Source organism: Mycteria americana, chromosome 4, assembly GCF_035582795.1.
Source record: "Mycteria americana isolate JAX WOST 10 ecotype Jacksonville Zoo and Gardens chromosome 4, USCA_MyAme_1.0, whole genome shotgun sequence".
Lineage (NCBI taxonomy): Eukaryota > Metazoa > Chordata > Aves > Ciconiiformes > Ciconiidae > Mycteria > Mycteria americana.
In genome coordinates this window covers 58599370-58622550 of record NC_134368.1, presented here as the reverse complement: position 1 = coordinate 58622550, position 23181 = coordinate 58599370, and the positions used below count along the sequence as shown (strand labels likewise).

The window sequence follows — 23181 nt, the reverse complement described above, 5'->3', positions numbered from 1 at the left end:
CTTTGTAATATGCATTACTTCATCATTTAAAAAAAGAAAAAAATATATTTCTCAAGTGCTGACAAGAATTGCATTACAAAAAGAGAAAGTAGCAAACTTAGCATCATGTTCCTGGAACAAACAGGGTAAAGAGGATAGTAAGTTACAGAAAACTGGCCTTACATTCTTTGCATGAAGACAACCTTTCCCAGCCACACAAAGTTAACCTGAATATGCTTTAGATAGCTAGCAAAAATCACAAGTTTTCAACTATTTGTATTTGTCTGTGAACATAGATCTTATTGAAGAGTAGGTATCAATTTTCTGATGAACACATTTTGAAAGAAGTATTAGTTCTGTTATTATCACTATAAATTAGAGAGCTGGCACAGGGTATTTTCTTTCAAGTTGCTCAGCTTTTTTCTTAACTGGTTACAGCTGTAAACCTGGATCAAAAAGCTAGAAGGGAAACACTAAAGCCATTCAGGAGATTTGAATGCTGTGGGGAGAGCGTGTGGTTAGCTCTTGTGCAAAGTCACTGCAATTTAATTGCTGATGATAGCAACATAATAAAAAGAGTATCAGCTAATCCTAACTTCTGAGTGACCTAAAGCAAGGTGTAGATTGCCACAGCAGCTGTAGTGCCACTGGAAAAGGACAAGCATCCAGGCATCATCACACAGTCAGGGTTCAACAGTTCTGCTGTGAGGCTGGGTTCTTCTCTTGGATTGGTCCCTGGAATACGGCCTGATCCACGAGGCCCATGAACACATGAGATGTAAAGCCTGTTTATCAGCACTTGTACTCAAAGAACGCCTTTCACCAAGAACCTGAGCATACTTTATGGCCCAGCACCATTCACACATCCTAGAAAGACTTCCATCTCTGCAGGGGAACTCTGCCATTTCTTTTGCCAACACCATTACTTTCTGTTATTACTAATTATTATTCTAGAACAGAAATGAGAAAGACTGCCCACGGACTGAACAGGACAGGTGCTATATTAAGGTATAATAACATAGGTCACACTTATCCTGTGCGATTTGAATTTCCTCCCAGCAAAAGCAGACTCTGCATCCACCATGCACTTTCAGGTCTCATCCTAACATAGGATCAGCGCACAGCAAGAACGCACACCCTGACCCCAGGAAGCTCAAGGGTCTCACCATGTAATAGAACCGATACAGGCTGTGGTCACCTGAACTGGTGTACATTTGGGACACCACAGCCAACAGGCATCTCAGAAACCTCATGCACATCTGCCATGGCAACTTTGCCACCATACCATGCGAGAATATTTGATCAGTACTGCCTAAAAGGCTTCCTTTAATCATTTATCACCACATTTTTTTTCCTTCCTTAGCATTTAGTGGAAAGTGAATAGTTTAGTTCAAGACTGCAGCCTCCAGCAATTTGCACAACATTCTTTTGATATTGTTAAAGTAATTAGTACATATAAAAACTGTTACATATACATACAACAACTGTTAGTTCACTGCACTGTTTTCTAAAAAAGTTCCAGACTGACTAAAACGTGTAGAATAATAAAAATCGTAACAACCCATCCTTTAAAATGTCAGCCCAGAGTAAAGGGAAAAGGAGACAGGGTAATTTGAGAGATGACAGAATAAATGGAACTTAAAACAAGACTGAAAAATACAACATTCATTTCCACATCAGGTCAGGAAGGATTAGTAAATCTGAAAATAAATATGTATCTATTTTTAAAGAAAATAATTCACTCTAAAATCAACAGGTCAAAAGAAGGTTAGCAACCATAAGGGTACATTTTTGAACAACATAGTTCTAAACGTCACACTTTTCGACCATACTTCCTCAGCACTCTCAGAAAACGTATGAACATTTTCCTTAGGCTGAGACAACTGGAAAAGAGAACAGTCTTATTGACATATTTTTGTATGTGAACATGTCGTAGGCATCAAAATCTAATAAATTATGTATTACAATGATCATTATACCATTACATGTTTTGGAGATCATTTTTGGCAAAAAAAACCACAATGAAACTATATTGATAATTCAGTAAGAGAACACTTCATGTTTCCAACTCTTAAGTATGCACTACAGTTTACTGCTACCTAGCTAGTTCAGGATTAGAAACACAAAAATGAGAATGCATGAATGATTTTTTTTTTTTTAATTAAACAAATATTATTTCACTATCCAAACCCGAAAATTGTGACTTTATGGAATAACAATCCTGACCACAAGATTTAAATAATTCAATTCAGATTCAGGAGAGCACATAAATACATACCTTACATTAATCTCATTGATTTCATCTGAATGAAAGCAATTTTTTCCCTGTGCTATCCCACTGCAGATGTCATTCTCTGTACAAATGTCAGTCCCAATATCAGGATAGCTACAGCAGTAACAGACCTGGTATACAAGTTCATTACCCTATAAACGCAGGTGACACACACAGCATTTGAGGGGAGAGGGATCAACAATACTTCTGTGATTTCAAGAAGAAATTCTCTTTCTTGGACTTCACTTTCTTACCTTGGTTGCAGGTTTTTCCAGTGTATCCCGGGTGGCACTTACACTTGTTTGGCCCAATGCATTCACCATGTTTGCATCCTGGCTGGCATATAGCTGCAAATAGAGGAATACTCATTATTCTTCCACTCCAGTCACGGCTGATAGCGCTTCACTTTGAAACACATGGCGATGACCTAACAAATGTTCCTCCCTTCAGCATCATTATACGCTTCAAATACATCAGGTTCAAATATCAGGTGCATTTTCTGACCGCCCCACCCCAACACATGTGGGAAGAGTGAGATACTCGTTAGCAGTCTATTTTTGTACAACACTACATTGTGCTGTTTCTGGAATATTAAACCCTTTTAATAGCTAATCAGCAAGCAGGTACTGTGCCTTCACTTGCTCTATATATGTATGTACTATGTAAATTTGGTAAACCTGGAATACGCCCCAGCTACATAGAAAATGCGTACACCAGTGTCATAGGTGACACACAAAGAAAGACATAGTTCAGTCACTGATAGGCAGTAGCACAGATCCCAGCGTTCACCATTTTCCTCTATGACTATATGGCAACACTCTTTACCCCCTTATTAAGCTATGTTTTGCCTGAATCTCTCCCTTTGGATTCTGACATGGGAATTACTTTTATTTTTTTTTCTTTTGGAGGCAAAAAGGACTGGGTAAAAGCAGAAGCAATACTGACTGTAATATGCTGCTTTATCACCGCACATATCCAAGTCACTTCTACTCAGAACATTTCAAGCATTTGTTACCCAACCTGCTGTACAGATATAGTCTCAGAATGTGAAGTTATGGTCTATTCTGCTTCCAGAGTCAAATTTGCCAAGTAATTTCTAATTCCCCAAGTGGAGCATCAATACAGAACTCCAAGGAATATTAGTTAGGAAGCCATTTTTGGTACTTCTCTCAATATAACATGAATAAAATTCATAAAACAAACTTTTAAAACGTCAATAATAAAACAAGCATTGCTTTTGAAGAAATATAAGAATTCATGCACAAATGTATTTCTACTGATGTAGGATTAGCTAACAGGAATATTTTCAGAGTGCAACGAATCCTGCGTAACTCTGGAAACCATTTTACAGCTGAAAATTTTAAACATTTCCAAGTCTTTTCTATTAGAAATGTCTTTCTATTACTAAATATGTTGTTTCAACCTACTGGAAAACTAAGGTATTTACTATGCTCTAAAATGTTGTTTACCATTATATGACAAAATGCAGATACAAAATTGTGGTGAGCTTACTGTTTAAGCAAGATGGACACAAATTATACAGAAATCAAAGGGTGGCATAACTCAAATACCCTGTAATCAGGATGTACTATTTACCCTGGCTTTAAGTTCATTATCTAAACTAACAGTATCATTTGGAATTTGCAAAGTAACTAACTAGATCCAGCTGTAATATTAATTAATCTGACAACAGGCTGTATCATAAAACTGGATGCATTAAGGATGTAATTTAACAGAAATCTGTCAGAAGGCACTCAAAAATGTAGCTTGCATTCTAGCCAAGCTGTTCAACAGGGTTGAATTAAAAAAAATTAAAACAGAAGAGATTAGTTTTGGTTGTGGAAGAACTATGCAAATACATCTCTGATGTTCTAAAATCTTTTCCGTAAGATTTAAAGCATGCAGAATCAGCAGTTCCCACAAATGCATCCACAGAAGCAACTGTTAGCATAGAAGGAGTTTGCTCCAGTTTTAGGACTGCATTTGCCCGTTATTATCAGGGCATTTCTTTGTTGAAACATTATACATATATATGGCCAGTGATATCCCTTGAGAACACAAAACCTTGTTTTAAATCTACAGCACTGCTCTTGACGGATCTTCCTAATACAATGGTGCAATCTCTTTCCAAAAACGGTCTTAAGGAGTATCTTAAAAGGCAACAAGAGAGGGATTTTTCTAGTTAATGCAAGGTCTTTTTTTCCAATAAACACTGTCCAGAAACAAAGAAATGGGATTCAGATTCAGAAACACCTCTCAATTAAAGCATTAGGGAAAGGGGCTGCTTAGACTACCAAAAGGTATGTTTCAAAAAGTATGCCCTTGAGTAATGGCCAGATTTGACTGAAGAGCAACTGATACATCATGAAAAAATTCTAGAACGTTGTACTTGGAAACAATTGCTGGTTTTTTAATCACTATGGACATAAAAAGACCTTCTTTGTGTAAAAGCTCATTTAGACACTGAGGCTCTTATCTTCCTGACATCATAGATGCAAGTCTAATTAGAGGTGATGGTGGCAAAATGAAGACTATGAAGACCAACTTCATGACTTTGAAGTCACTGGGGAAAAAGAAAAAGATGTGATCTAAACTACAGTAGAGAAACAGAAATCACTATAAATATGTTTTTGAAAGCTTCCATGAAATTTCAACTGCACTTTAGAGAAAATCCATATTGTGGAGTGAGATACAGTTAGGTAATAATTACTCTTTAAGAAACACAAAGCACCATGGGATCAGCTTGGTGTGAAGTGTTACAGTTCAGTAGCTGAACCTGTGGCAACTTTAGTTTAGCTGACTTTTTTAAAGTCTTGGTCCCTCCCTCAATTGCATAGATTGTAAATTAGCAGCAGCTCAGATAAAGAAAAAAAGATCTCATACTTGAAGACAAAAAGCCTTATAAAATTCAGTAATGAAATAAATGAGATTTTCATTTCATTTAGAAATGAAAATGTTCCTCTAATTCAGAAGGTCAAATCAGATGTTTTGCTTAATTCTCTCAGTTAACCAAGTAGGTCAGATATCATACTAGAACAAAAATTATGTATTAGCATTTGTTTAAAACAAAAAATATACAACTGTCTACAGATATTAAACATGTAACATAGGCCAGGTTATTAAATCAAGCAATCGGATCTATGGGATCTTCAAGAGATCATCTAGTCCAATACATCTCAACAAACTTAGCTCCATACTATGCAGTATTTAATGTCTTGTATGACATACAGGTGGGTAACTCCCGATCTAGTCTACCTCCTAGTCTCAAGATATAATTAAGAAATGCACTTAAATCACATGACAGATCTCTGTCTTTTCTGTTTTAATTTAAAAGTTTCAGTTAAAGGAGATCTCAGCCCCTCAGCAGTCTACGGCTCAAGAATCTCTACTACCACAAGGAAAGTATCCTAATGATTAGCAAACTACTATCCATAAAGTCAAAGTCATCACAAAATGCTTTTTTTGCACATTAAACAGGTATTTGGAAACCTATGTTTGCTGCCAAACGCTGTACTTGAAGAAATCCTGTTTATTAGAGTTCATTCTGTGCACTTTGGCTACTTAAGCATTATGCATCTTATACACAGCTGCTGAACTTCAATACAACGTTACAACCAAAGAATTTCTATACACAAGAGAAAAGTGCTTTGCAGTAAGCTTAGCAACATCTGTAGCTCAGCCAACGCCACAGATACATCCCGCAGCATTTCCGATCAGGAGTCAAGCCACCCTCACCAAGCAATTTGCATATCCTCCCATTAACTTGAACAGGGCTTTGCACGGTGCTCAGGACTTAAGAAGCAGATGGTGTTCAGCCAAGTCCGCACACCTGGCTGGGGTTCCACCGGTGACATCTATATGCCCTTCCCACTGACCTCCACCAGAGTCACCAGGCCCAGAGAGGTGGGCTGGCTCGGGCTCTGCCATCTGCAGCCTGCAAAATACTCCCTTCTCCAAAGGAGGAGCTGCCCCTGGCCGGCAGCAGAGGTACACTCGCTGACTCCCGAAGGGTTCTGTCTGAACATGGTCAACAGTGAGATCCAGGTATAAGAATAAGCTTCAGCCTGACTTTCAGCATTTCTGTTAATAGCAGGCAATTATTTTAGCTGTTTGGTGTAAGTCTAGGCATACACTATGTATGCTGATGTGACCGAGTTTTTTCTTTGAATTTTCCACTCTACTTTTTTTTTTTTTGCAAAATTCCAGATAGGATAGGATAGGATAGAATATTTCAGTTGCTCTGCTCACACACAAACACATGGAGTTTATCCATTTTTTGAACACAATTAGACTCATAAGTAGTGAGGGAAAAAGTCTCCCAACTAATATTCTTTGCATCTTGACAATTAAAAAATTCCCCTACAACTGACCACAACAACCAATAGAACATCCTTTCCCTCCAATCAACTCACATTTACAATGGCTGAAATAAGCCACGTCCATGGACTTCAGTCTGCTACGTAACACTGACTTCCCTACTAGGCAAGAAGGAAATGTAGACAGTGGGGAGTTACACCAGGCTGAGAAAGTCACCCTCTTACATACCTAGGGCAATGAAGTCCAGAAGATAAGACTCTGAAAAGGTTGCCAAAAAGAAGCAAAAACTTTCTACTCTTTATAATAGTAACTGTTTTAAACAAAAGTTAAAAGTACACTTGTATAGACACGTGCCACCAAAACCAAGATTGCTAATTTATTGTTGAATCAATATCAACAAAGACCTACCATTTCTCCAAGGATTCCTCTCTGAAAGCATTTACACTGGCACTCCCATGGGGTAGTAAGGTGGACTGAGATAGACAGAAAGATCCTAAGCACAGCTATTTTCATCTTTAGTCAACTGCTGCTTATTTATCTAGGCCACAGAATAAACTACAACTAAACTTTCCATTTCATTTTGTTGCCCAAATTCATTCAAATAATATCAGCAAATGAACTCTGGTCTCATGATTATTCATTTCAGTTTGATCATTTTAAATTCTTTTTTTGGGCCAGATGTGAAGACTTGCTCTGCCTCAGTTCCCCCCAACTTCAATGGAGTCAAGGAGGTATCCTAAAGCCTTTTATTTGGCCATAAATCTAACAGAGTACCTATTTTAAAGGTTGGCAAGAACTACCTTTTCCTCCAAAATAAGATTATAAATACCACATTTTAAGTCTCGCTTAAACTTCAGGCCAAATTAAACTTCCTGTAAAAGTAACACCAGGAATCGAAACATGAATGAGTGGTTTGGGCTTAGGGTTGGGGTTTTTTCCAAATGTGGGAGAGAGGGAGAAAGAATTTCTGGTGAAATTCATATGCTGTTAGCACGTGTTATGCTTGTGTAAAAGCCAGAAGCCACCAATCTTCTCAGCCACTACTAGCTGCTGGTGGTGTCTGAGCATGACTCAATCATTCTGAATTATTATTTTTTAATTGTTGCATAAATATAATAAATTAAAAACACAGTCAATCAATTCATTATGGGTGTATAATGTTGGGGTTTTTAAATTTCATCTGTATTTTCTCCCTGCACACAGTTCCCTCAGAACTGCTTTGGAAGTCCCCCTCAGGTTGTGTCAGTTCCTCTGCACTAAGCTGCCCACCTTTTGAGGGCATGGGTGACTACCACATGCTGTACCCTCTATTCCTTCTCATCTAGAATTTTAACATTAATGATTTATTTATTGATTACCAAACACCGTTTGGTGGAGTCCTAACCAGATGGTTGTACTGCCTGGTTCCTACCTGCCTAACTCCTCTTCTTCATTTGTGGCCAACAACGGAAATTCCTGAGCTTTCTTAGTGGAGCATCTCTACCAATTTATCTCTTCTTTGGTCTTCCAACACTGCTAGCTATGTCTTTCAGCAAAACAGCCTTAAGCATAATTCTTACATTCTTTTTCTCTGCTTTGCCTCTTAATTTCTGTTCCTTAATAGTTATTTCATATTCCTTGTATTTTCTTTCTTGCCTGATGCCCACAAGAGGGTTTCATTGACAGAAGTTGCCCTCAAAGACTTTAATTGCTCTTTCTGTATCCCTCCACTCAAATCTGCCTCAAAATGCCAGACTGCGGATGTCCTAACTGTCCTTGAACTTCTATTTTCACCTCTCTGAAGTCTAAAACTGTGCATAAGAATACCTGCATCTGAAACAAACTATGCCAACCACCTGCCTGAATGGCCTTGCTTCTGCCCTCTCTTCCCAAGTAACATATAGCCCCTTATTTATTCTGACTCTAAATTCCAGCTCCTTAAAATTCAGTTTGCCCAAACACAGAAAGTAATTTGTGCATCAGCCCAGAGATGATTACATCTCTATTCAGCTTCACAAACCTTTAGTGGATCCTCTTGTACTGCTGAATGCAGAACAGACTTCCAATCGTAACATCGCTACTTACATTCCCCCAGTGCCAACTTTATAACACGACTTGCATGTTGGTGAAACAAGCTTTCCTCTATGCTTCCTCCTTCACCTGAAACTGGCTCTCTTTTTCCTGTGGTGCTAACAGGCCACAGCCTCAAGTTCTATACTTCTCTTCCTCAGAGCCAGATGTGAGCTGAAGCTGTCTACTTCTATTTACTTTTTGCAATTCTTTGCAAATTATGCAATTGCATAAACACACACTCAGGAAAATAAATCTGCCGTATTCACAGTAATTTTGATCTAGGATCCCAAAGGTACGAGCTAATTTGTAAAATAAATCACTGCAGCTCTTTCAGAGTTACATATTTCTTTTTTGTTCAACAACATACAAATGCAGGAGAATGCATAAAGCTTAACCTACCACACAGTTACCAGTAGGTGGTAAAAACATGTCATACCCATAACTCACATTACAGAATTACTTCTGAAAAAATAACTTTGCTTCCCAAATAAGTGTAGTAGCAGTCACAACATATATCTCTGCAGAGCTTAATAAGCCTGACTAGGGCAACTGGGTATTCATTTTCAGAGAATTTCATATGCAAAACATTCCTTACTCTGTTTTTTGAAAGATAATAAATGTCCTTGACCAACTTCTGTAACTAGAGACTGATAATATCATCAGATAAAATGGTAGTATCTAATGCCTGAATATTTTTTCACAAATTACTGGCACTTATTTGTAACATTCATGATAAAAAATGTTGTCAAAATGCATGCTTCAGCTTCCATCTAAAACATACAGTTCCATTAAGTAAGTGGCTCTTAATTTTTCATGCACAACTATTACATTTGCCTGGGTAAATCAGTTACTCAGTTTGCACATATGATTCTGGTAACAGCACATTAACATGACAAACTGCAACCAGCGTGGGCTTATTCATTGCACTGAATTCTTTGCTTGCCTATGACTGCTGCCAAATGTGTTTCTAAACTGCATGCACAAATCCAGACTCCGGTTCATTAATGCCTTGCTATTCAGAACGGCACTTTTAAGAGCATGCATAACTTAAGCATGGGTAACACTGAAATCAATGGGATTTAATGAAGTCAGTGAAAGATAATCTAATGCTTGTGCACTTAAATACCCTTTTTAAAAATCAGTGAAAATTGGATCTAACACAATGCAAAATTAGAAAAGCAAGAAGTATTTAATGCTTTGTCAATCTTTTCATGTTTGCATTTCAAGTGGCTCATGATAATTGCTTAAAGAATAGTATTTTATCACCTCAAATGCCCTTTTGTTACCTGAATCTTTCTCTCTGTCTACTGAATTCCAGCAGGTAGAAGCAGAGTAGCATGAGTCTCTCTGTGTGTGGTGGCAGAAAACAAACTGGGCCATATTGCTATTTTGTTTATTAGCATGTAACACCCACTGGCTTCAGCAGTTACTTCTGTATCACAGTAACAAAGCTGACTTTCACAGACAGATGGTCAGCTGATTGCTTTGCTCCCCTTTCTAAAGGCTGCTACTCCCCGCCACAGGGATAAGTAAACAAGACATATCAATTCCTAAGGAGCAGCAGCCTACAGCCCTGGGTACCAATGTAAACTAGCGTTGATTTCATTTTGCTCTAACAGCTAGGCTGTACACTGCTGTAGAGCAGGGGCTGTAAAGTTTCCCTGTTGTGGGAATGACAACTTGTATTGGAGGTGCAAAGCAGGCAACGGGGAGCAATAAGTGCTTCAGCCACCCCAAACTACCCTCCCACTGCATGTGATTCAATACTGTGAAAGCAAATTAGGCCTCCTAAGTCTGACAGCTTGTAAATATGATGCTGGGAGTATAAACAATTTGCAGGAAGGAAAAAATATTGCCTGGGGCTTGAGGGTAAAAGAAAGAAAAAGGAAAAGAGTGGAAAGGGAAAAGCGCAATAGTTTAGAAAATAAGTATCTCATCGGATAGGCGACTGGGATAAAACAGCCCTGTTAATTTCTTTCCCCCCTCATCTTCCCTAAATCAAATGTTTAAAAAAGGAAAAAAAAAAAATAAAAGAGCATCTACATCTTCTTGTCATGTATTATAGTTTTCACGTAAACTTACGACTTAGAGCACATAACTCCAAGCCATAACCTTGCCAAAATTATTTCAAGAAATATGTTCAGCTAACCTTTGGGCTGGCACCTTAGGCTGGCTATTCTCTGCCTTAAGACGTAGAAAGCTGCAAAACAAATATCCAAAAAAAGACATTCCAGCTTTTTTTTTTCTGTAAGGAGGATGGACTTGGCTGGGGTTTTTATCAACTTGTTACATTCCTGGAGACTTACACACATTCAACATTCAGAGCTTTTCTGAAATAAAAAAAATTCTGGTACACATTTGAAAATGGAAATACCTTACATCAGTATTTCATTATGAGATTTAACAAACACATTCTGATACATAAGAGTAATTAAATATAATGACGTGATGCTATTCTTATTCAATCAACTAAGGAGCTACACTTTGTCATGTTTCATATGTACATAGTTGTAAAAATTCTCATGTTTCATGGTTTAGGTTCAATGTTTCCATCAACAGAACATAAATGCTTTTCTTAAAGAGACAGTATCCTTTCATTTAAATATAGGTATATACTTTTAATGTTGCATCTCCACAGAGCAAACATAAAGGGTTAGCATCTGGATGCTAATTTAAGAGTAATTAAAATTACACCCATTTATAAGTGTCTGAACATCTGCAACCAATAAACATTCTGGCATATAAATTTACTGGTCATTTTTATAATGTTTAAATTTTGACTGTCATCTAAATTAAAACTAATGCTTAGAGACCTTCTCAGCTCTTACTACCATATGAAACTAGATACGCTACAAAAGTTAAATAAGATGGAAACACAGATTTATGTTTCAGGCTTATTTTAAATCAATTTATTTGCCAATAAAATTAATGTCAGCAGCATAGCTTGTTAGGCTACATAGCCTTATTATAAAAGACTGGGACTTGAGCAACAGCAGCTCTTTGTATTTTAAATAGTATGTGACCAACACTTAAGGGTTTGCTATGATTGCAACTTATATTGGTTTAAATTACTTTTAACCAGAAAGTCCCATAGCGTTTGTTACAAGTGGAGGGAGGCTCCCCAAGTTGCTGCTGGGCTTTGAGAGAAGCTCCAAATACAAATATACTACAGTTGTAAATGGACAAATCATGTTACTGTTGAGATTTCCTTGGAAAAAACTGGACTGCAAAACTATTATTCTATGTATGAAGTGCAGGAGGGATGCAGTGGGGAAGCTGAAAAGGATACTGTATCTTTAACATAGTAAAGTCATAACTGCTTTATAAGCATAAAGCTTCTAAACTAAAAAAAAAAACCCAACTGAATAAAAATAGCAAAACCTCATTTTTGTCTTGCATAGCAGTATTAAAGCAGTATTGCAATTCTGTATAAAATGTCTTTTCTTTGAAAAGCACCAGGGATGCACAAAAATATTGGCCATTTTATAAGAAGCAGACATGCTGCATATCAATATCAATTAAACATTACCAAAACAATGCATTAATATAGACTGTATTCTTGCAACCACAAATTCAGTAACAAAACTCTTATTGACTTTAAGGAGGTTTCTGGTAGTGGGTCAGCCTCCTGGAAGCCAGTATTTTCATGGCTCGTTATTGACAAAATCATGGTTTCATTTTTGTGCATCTTGGACTATACAGAATTGCCATTTCCACTGAAAGCATTGTTATGTGCAAGAAACAGAAGTCCTAAGCAGCTCATGGCCTCTTCTCCCATTGATGTATGAGATGATTTATATGGGTAAACTCCCGTCAACATTATCGTTGGTTATACAAAATCTCCTTCCAGGCATCAATGAGAGCACAGCCACCTCTTCCCCCGCCCCTCCACCACCATCTTGCATCTCTGTAAATAGATTGTACAGTACAGATACACTTTAAGCTCATTAGGACAGGAGCAGCAGCATAGACAGTGTAAGTTTCTTCACAACTGTTGTAAGAAGGCAGCAGCATGCACAGTTCCCAGCAAAGCATTTGGTTATCCCTGCATCTGCTGTATCAGCTTGTACAAGCCCCCCTCTCTCTCTTGCAGGTCCTCTTAAGAACCTCCTGAAATAGTATGCTTTCTCCTAGGTTTGACTAAATCTAAATGCTAACCTGACATCCTTCAATTAACATTTTTTAATGATGCAATGCTAAGGGGAGGTGTGAACTGATGGCTTGAGTTATACTTTTACTAATGGGCTATTTTACTGTATACCTTCTTGACTGGTCTGTCCCTAGGCTTTTAAGCCAATTGTCATGGGTTTATCGTAAGGTGGTGGGAAACTACTTTGCTGACCTATTCTGGTTTTGCTCCCTAGGTAGAACACTCACACCTCAGCACAGGGAGGTAACCAGATGGAGTTACAACAGATGGATGCTCTTAAAGAGCACACTCATCTTCATAGCTCCTTCTCAAGACAGACTTTATAGACTTTGTTATTGTTTAAGGAGAATTCAACACTGAAATGAGTGAAGTAATCAAATAACATCACTACTTGTAAAATCCATGTTCAGTGGGATTGTATTCCTATTAAGCATCTTCTGTCAGTCAAACTTTCTGTCCACCAGCCAAAATCTCAGAGCACACTCTGCTGACTCCAACAGTCATGCAGACTCATGCCAACAGAGGATCTGACAGTAGATCTGCCTCCATTTATAGAAGCTGCAGATCCAATCTTCTATTTTGTACATATGCGAACACAGCAAAAGGAACCATTTTTGCCATCACCTCTAGCAAAGGAGTTGTCCAAACTGTAATCCAGAATAAGAATTCAAGCTATTTCATATTGCTTTTCTTAAAAAAACCTTGCTTAACCTTTTAAATCTATGTTAAAGTAGTATGTCTTTCTACAGTTCTTGGCTGTTAAACTGCAGCTGAAATTTTGAAGCAAAAGGCAGCCTACATCTTTAATGTACTTTGACTACATATAACTAGCATACAAACCAATTACAGACAGACATGCAGCCAAGTACAAAGCAGGTGTATTTTGTTCATGGAAGACACACGCATGTGGAAACCATTTTTATAGCTTTTGAAAGAACTACAGAGATATTTGTAAGCCAGCTAAAAGCAAGGCAGGTAGACCATTAGTTCTAAGAATAACTTTCAGGGAACCAAGATGGATTAGTGGCAAAAACGTCCACGAAGAACTACTATTTTTCTAATAACCCCTAGCATGCCCTGTTGGAAACTAAGGGAGGAACTTCCACTTTCATACTGAGGAATAAAAAGCATCACGCTACTTCTCACATAAGTCTCTGCATGAAATGAGTGCGTCTCTTATCCATATTTTAGTTTTCTGACAGGCTAAGCAGGTTCCAGAGCTCAGTATGTGAGCATCTATTCACTGTTGATTTCTGTACACTGGATTATCAGCAAGGGTCAGTCAGCAGCAGTTCCAAGGACTTTCCTGCTGCTTGGCCTACCTCTGACCTAGCAGAGACACTTGGGCAACAAGGCCCAGATTATTGTTTCCTTGAGAAACACTCAGGAAGATAGCCATCCCTGCAGAATACTGTCACAGACCTCTTATTAGGGGGATGAGATGACAGGCTTCAGCAGGTCTTCTAGACTACAGTAGCTAGAATACAGGAATGGACATGACTGTTTTCTGTTCTGCAGTTGACATTTCTCATCCAGCTCAAAGAACTGAGCTCCAGCCCTACCGCTGCTGGAAATTCTCTTCCCCTAAGTATTTCAAACCATGAAAATTAATGCTGAACAACACACACAAAAGAGTTGAATCAACTTCCTAAGGCAAATTTTTTCTGCTGGCACAGAGAAAAGTGCGTTTGTGCAAGATGTGTGCAATGATGCATGCCCTGACTTGGTTTTCCCTGTATACTTTAAAACCCATTTAATGGATTCTGGGTTAGGACAACACACTCAGTACCACAGATGCAGTTGCCTTACAATGCAAAAGGAGTTATGAATTAACAACGTATTGTTGATACCCGCTCTCACCAAGAAGTCTGTCACAGGAAGTCAAAACCCCCTACTCTGAGAGAAGAAATCCAGAAGAAACTCTTGCCAGCCTCACTTTTGCTCTGGCTTATAGTTTTGCTGTGGGCACAACAATAACACATAAAAATGCAAGACAACAGCCCTATTTTTACACACATCAGGTACTTTACCAACATACCATTTTTCACAAAGTAGGCTTTTGTGTGATTACTGCCACTTACAGCTATTACTCCCACTACTACTTATTAAGGTGCAAGCAAATCCTGAAGGCTGGGCAACAACATGGAATTTCTGGACTAATTTCAACCGTGATATTTAACATCTAACTTTAAAACACTGATGCTGTGAGTCCATCAGTGTAAAGGATCAGCTCTACCGATGATGAGGTTACTTCACATGAACTAAGAGTTGTTGCTTAAACAACATTTCTGCTGCTTCCAAATTATAGCCTTTCTACACACCAGGTTTAACCTATAAACCTGGTTTACGTACCAGATCAAAACCTCAGAAAGGCTACTCAGTTACGTTACTGATGGAATATATCCACCATTCTAAAGCTAGATTAGGCCACTAAGTAAGTGTGGATGGATTTTCAATTTACAAGGACTTAGAAATTCCAATGAATTTATTTGAGTTACATTTGTTCAGCTCCTTTGAAAATATGGCTATATTTGTATCAGTCTCAAAATGGATCTAGTTGCCTACACATGGATCTCACTTTGGTGTTCACAACCTGCAAGGAAGAAAAAAAAAAAAATACCCAACCTGTTTCAAAGTTCTTGATTATTTCAGTTGGAGGGACACTTGAGTGCATTTGCTGGAATCAGAAAGAGCATTTGGGAAGGCAATTTCACGTCACTGAAGAGAGAATATTTCTACTAGCTGAGATGTTACAGCTGACACTGACAGGCTTTGGAAGCAAGTTTACAGACAGATCAGACCTCCAATGCACTTCCCTACATGTACAAGTCTTGACTGGTGTAATTTATTAACAGGAGACAGAGGATGTTTTAAAGGAAGAGTGTAAATTAAAGGAGGGGCCTGATTTCAACTTCTTCCTACATGTTTGTAAGAGTGAAAGAGACAGCTGAGTTACGCTGACTGGCGTTACTAAGCAGCAGTAAGCACGATTATGCTCTATGTGCACTCCTTTGTCAGTCAAAGGGACGTAAAAGGAATTACTCCACCCTTCACAAACGCAAGTTTAGCTAACACATTTCAGTTTCCATTTGCAACTGTATGGATGGAAGATCAGGAGCACTGAGTTACCAAGGCTTAATGAGTTACCACTTGGCAGCTGTGCCACAATCCTACCCTGTTAGAGCTGACGTACAGGCTTAAACCTCTGTCACAATTAAACCATTACCTTAAATCACACAGTTGGTTTAAACTAACACATTTTTTTCTCAATAGCCGTGGGCAGAAGGCATGGCCACGTGTGTTTGGTGGAGCAGCTCAGCTGGACAGCAGAAAATGTATCCAGGTATGTTAGCAATCACTTGCCCATGCCTCATCATGGTTCAGAGGTCTCCATAAACTGGGACAACCCTGTCATATATCAGAGCTGATACTCTTGCTACACTCTGGCTCCAGCATGGCTCTCGCCTTACATTTGTCATCAAAAAGATAAATTCAGAGGTGATCAGTGCCTTCATAGTACACTATGCACGAGTAAGCAGGTGAGAGTCCAAAGGTGCTGTAGCACTTGCAGGCGTACCAAGGATGGCTCAAACTAGTTTGAGAAAAGCAGTTCAAGCTCACTAATAAAGAGTTCAGCCTTATTGCCTGAATATTTACAGCTTCTTTTTTGGACTTATTTGTAAATTAGGTCTCACTACTAATTTTTAAGCCTGACTCTATACTTGTTTTCATTGTGCAAATACAATTTATTCTAGAAACAGCAAAGAAAACATACATCTAGTACAGAAAGTCTGACTTGTATTTATGCCACTCATTTCAGGGACAGGACTAAGAGGTTTGCCTTTCTCCATAGAGAAAGCAGGAGAAATAATTGTGCATTTGGCTTTTTGGAAATTTTTCAGTGATATCCCTTTGTACAGTAAAACACTCAAGTTTTCCTTTGAGGCCAGGAATGCTGCCTTCCATGCCAGGTTAATCCTTCATACAGAATGCCACATTCCCAAGGTGGAGAGTCGACTACAGATTTTCTATTTGGCTGCAAGCACTAGAAAGATTCACTTTCATTTAGTGTAATCTCCCACTCTGTGATATGACTGGAATTTTCACCACCCACAACTGGGGCAGATTTTCTTGCTTTATTTTCCTAACAGTTTGGCTCCCATTTAAAAACTAGAAGGAGCTGCTAAGCTTTTAATAAGTTCTTCACCCAAATGTTTGAGACTCTTATGAACCAGCGATTCAAAAATTATCAGCACCCAGTGTGTGAAAAAAAATTGGGAAAAAATGCATCTAGACACCTAAGTGAAAACTGTATTCTTTTGAAAGTCTGGTCCCAACTACTGGAGATGACCACATAAAATCCACCTCTGCACTTCTTGGAAACGCGCATGGAGAACAAATCTGTGAATAATGGACTAAAATGCAGTGGAAGGAGGTAAGAATTCACCTGGCTTTAGCCTTAAAAAAAGAGCATTTATGGTATCTGAAAAAGTTGGCACTACAAATGACTTTACTGACAAAATTCAAAGAGTAAAAAATAAAAAAATACTTTCTGTGTATTATTACTTTTGTCTCATTTTCAACTTTGAGTTATGAATCTTTTGGTAGTATCACTTTATGCTATTCCTGTCTCCCAAGATCATAAAAATGCAACCCCAAATCAGATTTGGTAATAGTGAGAAAATAAAGGACAAATATAACAGAAATTGACCTCTACCCTAAACGTGAACTGCAATGAGTCACAACACAGGAGACAACTTGTCTAAGAAAAGGGCCACAGTGAGACTCTGTCAGTGTTTTGGATTTTTTTTTGGTTTTGTTGTTGCCTTTCTTTTTTTTTTAAACAATGTGAATTATTGATACTTGCCAGTTAAGCCTTCATAGCCTCAAACATTTAAATACTCAATGGTTTTCAAATAAAACTATGTTATGAAAGATGGACAGAGATTCATCTCTGGAGTAGCCTCAATCAACCTATTTCACGTTCTCCTTCCTTCTCTATAAACATTCATCCCAAGGAAAGGACTACGTGTTACCAACTAGAGCCCTAAAAATCAAAATGACTCATGGTATGGCTCGAGAGATATCAGCCTGAGAACTCTGCATCAAAAAAACGTATCAGGGATGTTATGTTCCAGAATTACTTTACATAGCTTTTTTACTGGTCATCTTATATACCTATTAAACATTGTGGGCTTTTAACACACCTGAGAAGGAAGAAGCCAGTCTTGCTGTTTACAGATTGGAACAAAACCTTTGCTGAGAGTCTACAGTTGCATTGCCAATGCTATTTCTATCTTTTGCCTAATATTTGCCACCTACAATCACTGCCCTGCAGACTAAGCAACTTACAGTATTTAATACCTGTTTTACTTTAAAAATGGCTTGGCAGAAAATTATCTAGTTTGCAGACATTTTCATCTAAATAAAAAAAAAAATGAGAACCAGTATTTATAGGTTCACTCCTGCAAAAACTTAGGGGATATCACTCATGTATGCACTGTTAAACACATGAGCAAGCATTCCCAGTATCAAAGGCTGTAATTTTAACCAGCTGAGGTCTCTGTGACACTCCTAACAATTTTAACTTCTACACAGTGGTAGCTGCCACCACAGAATACCTTTTGAAGATGTAGCTAATGATGAAGACTTAGCTATCTGGTTATCCTGCAATTCTCTCAAAGATTCTAGATAGATGTGAGAATCTCAGAGATGTTTCTCTTCACATGTGACCCACTAAAAGGATGCTGTCAGGCGGATTTATACCCTTAGTTTGGGGTTACTGAAAGAATGTTTGTACTTAATACTAATTGGAACATTTCCATTGACTTTCTAAGTGAAACATCAATAATTTGGGTTTCCTTCTCGGATGCAAATATTCTCGCCCTGCAGTGCTTGTAACATGACACAGTGTAGTGTTACGTCAGACCATTAGACCAGAGCATGAAACCAAGCGGAAACCAAACAGAAATTCCCAAAATCTCATTGCCCTAACTAAAGCTCACCTTACTTGATTGCAATCATTTTTAGTACTGTTAATAATAGACAGAATTTTAGCCTGACAACATCCTTCCAAGTCAGACTCACACGTGCAAAAGCCTAAGCCCTGTGTTGTAAGAACGTGTGAGAACACGTGAAAGACGTGACTAGGTGTGTACAAGCCTTTTCTACAAGTGACTAGAAGCCCCAGCAGCAATGATACTCACGTTGGCACTGTCCCCAGGACAATCGGGCCCAGCCCCAGCAGCAGTCAATTCTACTTCCAAACCGACACAGTCCTGTGGAGGAGACTATTTGTCTGGGCCACCTGAACAAGACAGTTCAAAAAAGTCTGGTGAAACATTTTGAAAATAGATAAAATTATTCTAGATTAAGAAAAACAAAAGACAAAGACCAGCAAAATCGTCTCCTGCATGAAGATATATATCCTTTTTTTTTTTGAAAACAGTAACTGGTCTAGCTGAGTCTATGATATTTCTATCATTAATACCGTCTTTAGTTCAGAAAATGTAAATGACTATAAGCAAAGAGGGGAAAAGATAATTAGCGTAACTTTGTAAAGCCTTAAAAAACTGACATGCTTTGCAATATGCTCACTGCTGCCACTCCCAGGCTGGTATTGAACAATTTCAGAAGTCTGAAACACAGAATTTATAACACAGAATAAACCACCATCATAAAGTTTCAGCATTGGTTTATTTCACAATACATGGCCAAATTTTCTCACTGAAACATTAAAGGAAAAAAATTAAAAACAAAAGCTTCCTGAACTGTTAAATAGAAATTAAATACAAAAGGAGAGCTGTAGTCTTCCCTTGTTCCAAGGAAAAGATACCACAGCCTCAAGCAATTACAAAGCATTGATGTAAATTGTTAATGTTTTTTAATGGCATGCTGAGATAACGTGAACACTGCATTTCGACAAATCCTGAAAAGAAATCCTGGGAGAGGGGGCCATGCTGGCTGATTGACACACACCCAGGACTCTTGCGCTGGGCAGCCCGCTCCCCGCAGCATGCACGAAGCGTTCTCCAACGAGCCTCACAGCCGCTCGCTACACCTGACAGGGCTCAGCACAACCCATGAGGCACACGCTCTCCAAGCATTCATTTTCACCTTGCTTCATGTTAAAACTTGAGTTGCAGTCTTCACCGTATTCTGTTTCAAGTGCCTCGAGGCGTCAATAAACTAATTTTATTTTTACAGCACGCGAAGTGCTTTGTTTTTAATTCTTGCAGGACGCAACGCTGCCAGAACAATAAACTTTTTATCCCTAAGCCCACATTTAGGTTGCCGAGCAATGCGCCGCACTTCGCTTCCCGCGGGCCAAGGGGCGAGGGGTACGGGGCCGAGCGCGTCCGTCCCGGGGAACGCCGGGAGCGGGAGCGGCACCGCCGGCCCCGCGCCTCCACCTGCGGCCCGGCGCGGGGTCAGGGCGCTCGGCCCGCCTGGCCCCCTCGGCCCGCCTGGCCCCTCGGCCCGCCTGGCCCCTCAGCCCGCCGGCCGCGCCCGCGGGCACCTCTTCTCGGCTGGGGGGGGCGGGAGCGCCGAGACAAGTCCCGCCGAGGGCTCCGGCCGCCGCCGCCTCGCCGGGAGGCAGCGCCGGGGGCCGGTAACGAGCCCCCCGCCGCCATTTCGTGCCCCGGCGGTCTGGTGGCAGTTAGGAGCCCCCGGGCCGTTACAGCCGCCGGCGCCGAAGCCCTGCGCCCGCCCGGGGGAGAGCCCGGGCTGCCTCCGCGCTCCCCGCGGGGGCTCTGACCTGCCCGAGGAAACACCAACTTCCCCGGCCGGCCCCCGACCGCCGCCCCTCCGCTCACCCCGCGGAAGCCGGCGCCTACCTTCTGTCAAACTCCCCGGCCGCCCCCAGGGAGAGGCAGGACGCCAGGAGCAGCCGCAGGGAGAGCTCCATGGCCGGCGGGGCTCTCCCGCCGCGCGGGCTGGCCGCCCAGGCGGCCCGGGCTGGGCAGCGGTGCCGCTCCCCACAGCCGCGCTGCAAGGCGGACTGCGGGGCTGGCGGCTCCGGCTGCCGCCGACACCGGCTGCGCTGCGACAGCTCCGGAGCGGCGGCGGCGAGCCCCTCACTCTCCGCCCGCCCGCCTCGCTGCCGGGCGGAGGAGGCGCTGCACGGGGAGCGGCAGCGCCGCCCGCCCCCGGCAGAGGCGCCCGCGGCCGGGCCGCCCGCCTCCCCGCTGGGGGCACCTGGCGGCCCGCGGCGCGGCCCCGCCGGCTGGGCCCGGCCCCTTGGGGTCTGCCAGCCGTACCGGTACACCCGGTGTAGGAGCTAGTGGGAACGAGGCCCCAGGTCCTTCTGACAGGGGCCGAGCGAGTTGTCGGAGGTGAAAACCACAGTCCGAAGCCGCGAAGAAGGCTGGGCTTTGTTTTTATAAGCTTTTGTAGCTTGAACTTCACGAAGCAGGACGGCCACCCACTCCTCTCTGCGCGCAGAGTCCGCATCTAAAGCCAAGAGCGTTAAGATTTGGCCTTCTTTTGCCAACTGAACTTCCCCCACAATAAAGCTTTTCGAAAGAATTACAAGGTGTGCATGGTTTTTTTCCTGGCTCAAACACTCCTATTAATAGCTCTCAGATGTTGGCATGTGTGACATAAGGTGTCCCAGCTGTTGACATGTGTGACATAAGGTGTCCCAGCCCTTGTCTTGAAGAAAAAAGTAACAAGTTTAAACATTACCCACGCAGCATGTAACAACATCCCAGCACCACTACCAACCACTCGATGACGGCATCTGTACTCTACATTAACATGCTAAAATACAGCAGTTATTTTGGCTTTGTTTCTACAGCTCTCGGGACCTACTGAAGGACACTTTTAATAACAGCCTGTCACCAATTTAGGGTCAAAGCTGCTCTGCGATCCCTCTGATTACAGACAGATGGGGCCAACAACTTGGACTAGGTTGCAGCATTGGTTTTGATTTGTGTCTACATCAAGGCTAAAGCTCATCAGCTGTTCTTACAAGGGTCTGGCTGCAGCTTAGAAGCAGACAATAAAGGTCTTCTGGGTTGTGCTGTAACACAAAGCCAAACCCTTTAGGGAGCATTTGGATGCCAAATAAGACTTCAGGCTTTAGATTTGAGCTGGCAGTTCTGTACGGGGCATTTTGCACCTTCAAAACACTCCACAGATAATTCAAGCAACACTACACAAAGGTAACTACTTTTTGCGCAAGATACAAATTGTGCCAGTGAGCTTCCAAAAATTAATGCCTTCCCCAGAGTGGTTTTACCACTTTCTGCTCAAGTTTGCAGCAGAACAGCCCCTCCAATGCTCTTTCCCCTCTTTTTGTCATCTTTTCAGGACCATACATTCCCCACGCTAAGCCTTCTGTCCACAGCCTCCATCCAGCACTTTTCAGTCACAGAGAACAACTGTAAAAGCTACAAGGTGATGATTCTGCAAGGCGCTTGCTACCCATGCTTAGATAACAAGCAAGCCCCCTTAGAGGACTCAGATATAAAAACTGCACTAAGGACCAAACCTGGTTCCCTTTCATTCACATGAGAAGCTGACAGCCAAACACTGAAGACAATGACACAGTGGCATTTGGGAAAGACAGGAGAGCATCTGGCTCAGATTAGATTCTTGCTGAAATATAGAGCTGACTTCCAGCTCTTGACTGATTGATCACTTTTTTTTTTCACTTGGATGTGTGATGTGGGATAACAGACCATGCAGAATGAATTCACTGTCAAGATTTTACGGGCAAAAGGGGAGAAATCCCATTCGCGATAATCACAGGGACTTCTGATGACAGGATCTGCCTGCATCTCTCCAAATTGTAGAAAAAAAGTGTCCACAAATTACACCGCAGCCAAGTTCACGAGAGGTGCCAAAAGCAACATTTGAACTTCGCTGTGAATTAAGGTCTAGGGCAACCTGACACACTCCCTCTGATGTCCAAAGGGACATGTCATAAAATCAATGCCTTTCATGCAATGCTGCATAGTGGGACTTATGTACACAGCAACTTTAAAGCACACGCTACTCCTTTAAAGCATGTATACTCACAAATGATAGTAAGATCATTTAATTTCTCCAGACTGCACTCAGTATTTAAGATTTCCTCAGCAGCCTGTTTGGCATTCTTGTATGTTAATAGTAGTGTGCTGGTCAGACGTGGTGCCTACTCCAATTAAGATTGTCTGCTCTTGGTTAACTTCTGCTGCCTTTACAATTTGTTTTGGAACATCAGCCTGAAAAAATAGTTAACTAGCCACTGAAAGATCATGTATTGCACTTCCATACCCATCAATGGGACTGAATATCCAGTCATTTATGAATTCATTTATTTTGGCAATACTTTATCAATGCCAGTGGAGTTTTCTGAATGAGGTAGTTTCTCATCTCCAGGACACTAGAAGGATTACTGAGGAGGCTGGCAAAGAACCAAATC

At 40.7% G+C, this 23181-nt stretch overlaps 1 protein-coding gene across 3 annotated transcripts in view; it reads right to left on the bottom strand.

Moving 5' to 3' along the window:
* The window catches only part of NPNT (nephronectin), a 54348-nt gene extending 33463 nt beyond the window's left edge, over positions 1-20885 (bottom strand). For 2 of the 3 annotated variants that reach the window (XM_075500679.1, XM_075500681.1), the window contains exons 1-4: positions 20609-20885; positions 18977-19077; positions 10770-10820; positions 2506-2598 (exon numbers count right to left, since the gene is read on the bottom strand). In XM_075500679.1, the coding sequence (XP_075356794.1) occupies positions 2506-2598; positions 10770-10820; positions 18977-19077; positions 20609-20679 (316 nt within the window). In that variant the 5' untranslated portion in view covers positions 20680-20885. The remainder of the gene's footprint in view (positions 1-2505; positions 2599-10769; positions 10821-18976; positions 19078-20608) is intronic. The other variant, XM_075500680.1, reaches the window with a different exon arrangement.
* Between the last annotated feature and the right edge of the window lie 2296 nt (positions 20886-23181).